This window comes from Benincasa hispida, chromosome 1 (assembly GCF_027475165.1).
Source record: "Benincasa hispida cultivar pf3 chromosome 1, pf3_genome.v1.1, whole genome shotgun sequence".
Taxonomy (NCBI): Eukaryota; Viridiplantae; Streptophyta; class Magnoliopsida; order Cucurbitales; family Cucurbitaceae; genus Benincasa; species Benincasa hispida.
This window is the reverse complement of record NC_143478.1, coordinates 89,289,294-89,293,857: the sequence shown is the minus strand read 5'-3', so window position 1 is coordinate 89,293,857 and position 4,564 is coordinate 89,289,294. Positions and strand designations below refer to the sequence as shown.

The following is a 4,564-nucleotide window of genomic DNA, read 5'->3' as shown; positions in this document are numbered from 1 at the left end:
TTCATTAAATACTCATCTCAATCATCAACGTGAATATCTATTAATTAATTGAAAAATAATTATGAAGTGAAATCTTAAACTTAATTTTTAACGGTGATAAAATATAGTGAAACTTAATTAATTATAAATCATTTAATTATTTTAAAATTATTAACCTGCATTAACATTGAAGATGAGATATATAATATTTAATAAAAAATCGAGGTTATAAAAGTAAATCTTGAAATATAGGGATTAAATTAAAATCAAACTTAAAATTTAAGGATTAAATATTTAACATTTTTAAAAGATCAAATAAAAATTAGACTCAAAACTTAAGGACAAAAAACTAATTTTCCTATTTTTTTTCTTTTAACCATCGAAACTAAAAAAAATTAAATAAATAATTTATTCAAAATAAAGAAAAAATAAGAGAAAAAAGTGTTGATTGATACTTGATTTTCGAAAAAGCATGCTGATGTAAATTCTGCTCGAGATTCAAATTCGACTGAGATTAATGAATTTCAACTGAAATTTGCTCGAAATTTATGAATTTTAGTTAGAATTCATATTATCTCACAAGAATTGTTCGAGAATCTAAATCTCGTTGAAATTAGTTTTAAAATTTTTAAAAAATAGTCTTAAACAATAAAACAGCTGTCAAATGTAAAATAATTTACGTCACAATTTTTTTTAATTAAAAAAAAATACAAGTTGATTCAATGAAAAATCCATAGTTTTCGTTCAATAAGGCAAGAATGAGAGGCAAGAAAAATTTGGAAGCATTGTTTTTTAAAACGAGGTAAAACTATAACTCCACATTATTTAAAAGTTCAATAAATCCCAAAATACAATAAAAAAGACAAAAGGGTCATTTCTTACAATAACAACCTATAATAATAATAATAATAATAATAATAATAATAATATCTTTTTAGAAAAATACTTTTACCAAAAAAAGAAAAAACAATAATTTTGTTTCTTAATTTATTTTAAGAAATATTACAAAACATAGGGAAAAAAAAATCCCACCTACCCCTCTTCTTCTCCCCTCCACAAAAGAAAATACATTCCCCAAAAAGAAAGAAAAAAAGAGAAAAAAAAAAGCGAAGGTGCTTTATTTGAAGCTATAATAAAAAAAACAAATATTAAATAATATATAAATGGTTGAGATGAAGGGCGCATAATAGCAAATAAATCCGTTGGGGAATGGGAACGAGAATCCATGCTTAAATGCGCCTTCAAAAGAGTGTAGATTAGTACACGTGTCTTCTTTCTTGTCCTTCGTACATCTATCCGTTAACCCTAACCTCCTCTTTCTCTCTCTTCTCTCTCTCTTTCTCTCTCCTCTGCAACTTCTTCACCATTGGAAGGAAGAGAATTCAAAGAAAACACTCCGAAACGGTTCTACATCCGTACTTTTGCAGCCATTTCTGCTCCTATAATGGGGAAGCTACTCTGTGATTCCACCACGGCTGTAGCCGAGTCGTTTCCGACCACCTCCCCGGTCGTTAATTGGAGGGACCAGAACTCTTCCACTGTCATAGATGCCAATGGAGCTCTAGATCTTCTGGACCAGACCACCACCGTTGTAGCCACTGCCTGGGATGATGTTCTTGGCCTTGAGGACCAACAGAGGCGGCAGCTTCAGAGACTTCATGCTAAAGGCGTTCTCTGGAAGCATCCGGAGGAGAATGGTGCTGATTCCTCTTCTATACCGTTGAGATCTGTGGTTTTTCGTCTCTCTCATGGTGGTGAGGTTTCTTCTGATGGAAACTGCTTGTTTACGGCTTCTCATAAAGCTATGAACATGGCGCGTGAGGTCGACGCTCGGGAGCTTCGACGGCGGACGGTGAGGCGATTCTTGGAGGATTTCGGATCTGCGAGATTGGAGGAGACTGAGGTGATTAATGACGCGATTAGGCATCTCTACTCCCCCGATCTGAAGAATGGATGGGGAATACATGTGGTTCAGGAGGTTAAATTCTTGGCCAAGAAAGAGGATCGGCCGGCATTGGACGGAGCTATTGATGAGCTCGTTCAACTCGGCATGCAGAGGTATCTTCAATTCATGGTTACATTGGATCTGAAATCTCTCTTTTATAACAATTTTTAACTTCTGGACAGCGATAACCATGAGATCTAGATTGTTTTTCGCTCTATGGCGGTAGCGCCTTCTCAATTTTCCATGTATTTGCATCTCATTTTGTTTGCTCCGATTGAAGAGAAACGGCGGCGGAGTCGATTTACAAAGAAAGATGCATTCCGATTAACGACGGTACGAGTTGGGCGAAATACATGTCAATTTCCGGTTCCCTTGGGGATGAATACGATATTATTACTCTGCAATACACAGAAGACGGATTGTTATCTGTGGATGAGAACAGAGAGGGCCACGCCGCAGCTTTTGGGGATGACATAGCAATTGAATGTCTTGCAACAGAGTTCAAGCGTGAGATATACGTTGTAAGATTTTTTACTGAACCAACCAATCCTTTCTTCCTGTGTTCCTCTATGACTTTATATGGTTTTTGACGAATTTTTTTGATATGTTGGGTCATTGACTTTTTTTAGTCTTAAGTTCTTGATAATTCTGTTGCTCTGGGAAATTCTGTGACATGTATGTGATGTTTGACAAATTGGTCAAGATGGTTCCTTCTGGTACATATAAATAGATGAATCTGAAACTGCTTTGTTCTAGAAGAGATTTCTAAGCCTAAATATGGGAAATTCAAATTGTTAAAGGTTTATTATTGGATGATTCCCTATTTGGGATTGGTTGAGATATTGAGATTTCTAGATGAAATTTTATTCATGGTGGAAGAAATGTTAACTGGTTCGAAGTTTATGTTGTTGGTTTACAATTTCATATTGATAGGCAATTAAATAAGTAACTACCAGATGTGAATCGAAGCTTTCTTTTATGAAAAGTTCTAGGTTTGTTGTACTTCACATAGAGTTCCTCATCACTCAAGATAATAGTACTTCAAAGGACATTTTTTTTGTGAATTCTTTCTTCCATATTGAAAAACTCAAAGCTACAAAAATTAATATTCAGGTACAGAGTAGGTGAAGCTGTTTCTCATTTTTAACGAAACTTGAACCAGTGCTTTTGCAGCTCACAATTAAGTTTCATAATTTGGAGAACTTATTTTTTGGGCACCAAACTTATTTTACTTCAAGATCTGTTTCCAAAAGTTACTGACCAAAGCCCTGAATTATGAACTTTCAAGGTGCAAGCACACGGATCCGATGCAATGGTTGATGAAGAAAATTGTGTTTTCTTTCTTCCACACCGACCCAGAAGCGAAATTTGCGAAGTTCCTTTCTTTCTTTTCATGAAAGGAACAGGTAATGGAAGAACCCCATCTGCTATTTTGGTTTCACATCTGAGTTTTCTTTAATCTCATTCTTCCTCGAACAACATGGCCCAATCTCCAAAGTTGCACCTAACATTTTCTTTATCATCGCCTATTGCTAACATAGTGTACATAAACATTACCATATACAGGTTGGTGCGGCGCCGGGGCTGACCATTACGAGCCTCTCATTGCTCACTGTTCTACGTTTGTTTCGCAGGAGAAAGTGGCAATGGTACTTTAAGGTCTCAGTCCTGCAATTTTGTGGCTTAGATTTTGATTAGAGAATTAATTTAGTATGTCTTAATTTATTTTTGAGGCTATTATTATTTAGGCTTGCAATCAAGATGGGAAGAAATCAAAATCTGGGTTGCATTGCTTTCAATTTTTTTTTTTTTTGTGGGGGGTAGAGAAAGAAATTGTGTTAGAAATCAATCAGTACGTGTCTTGTCTGACTAACATTTTGCAGGTTTGCGCCTGCAGTTGAGCAGCCATTGTGAGTTTTTTCGGCCTTTTTCTTTCTTCAAATTTTTTAATTTTGTTGTTGTTGTTGTTGTTCAAGTCATTTTATTAATGAGAAGAGAGTGCCTGTATAGACACTGGCAGTAGAGTTGATAATTTTGGAGTCCAAAATCCAGGAAATTACTGCTTTTTGCTGTTGTATCCTTATCTTTTTGTTGGTATTTTTAATGCTAAAAAGCCAACTTTATTCTTTCTCTCTTCTATTTATAGAGTTTGGTGAGAACAATAGAATTGGATTTGGGTAGGGGGGGGGGGGCATAGGCACTGCTTTAGAAAGCAATATTAGGCTTTTATTGGTTGATTAAATTATAATCAATGGATATCTTCAGTTCTGTTGTAGCTTTTGTTTACCTTTTTTGTTTCCCTTTTTAATCTACTATGAGAAATTTGGGATAAGACATTATATGGGAAATTATAATCAATCTTCCAGTGAGTTGATATGACAGAATGGACAATTTTGTTAGTTGACAAAATTGAGATGTTTTGATTACTACTTTGATCATTTTTGTTCATTTTATTTAGTACTTTTAAAACGATCATTTTGGGACCCTACACGATCTCTGTACTTCTTAAAAATGACTATTATAGTCCCTTTGTATTATTTTTAAGGGACCACAATGGTCATTTTTTTTTAAGTATAGTGACTAAAAATGAACAACGTTGAAAGTATAAGAATTAAAATGAATAATTTGAAAATACAAAAT

At 34.2% G+C, this 4,564-nt stretch overlaps 1 protein-coding gene across 1 annotated transcript; it reads left to right on the top strand.

The window, feature by feature from the left end:
• Positions 1-1,204: 1,204 nt before the first annotated feature.
• Positions 1,205-4,054, top strand: LOC120067253 (Gap junction beta-4 protein). Its single transcript, XM_039018818.2, has 4 exons — positions 1,205-2,037; positions 2,205-2,445; positions 3,213-3,330; positions 3,491-4,054. Exons 1-4 carry the CDS (start codon positions 1,424-1,426, stop codon positions 3,580-3,582), a joined length of 1,065 nt encoding a protein of 354 aa, XP_038874746.1. The 5' UTR covers positions 1,205-1,423; the 3' UTR covers positions 3,583-4,054.
• The last annotated feature ends 510 nt before the right edge of the window (positions 4,055-4,564 follow it).

What these genes read in the sequence shown, in the direction of transcription:
- LOC120067253 (XM_039018818.2), top strand. Translation starts at nt 1,424, where the DNA reads ATGGGGAAGCTACTCTGTGATTCCACCACGGCTGTAGCCGAGTCGTTT. An exon ending in TCAAGCGTGAGATATACGTT is followed by an intron (nt 2,446 to 3,212) that starts GTAAGATTTTTT and finishes TGAACTTTCAAG; the next exon opens with GTGCAAGCACACGGATCCGA. An exon ending in TCTTTTCATGAAAGGAACAG is followed by an intron (nt 3,331 to 3,490) that starts GTAATGGAAGAA and finishes TACCATATACAG; the next exon opens with GTTGGTGCGGCGCCGGGGCT.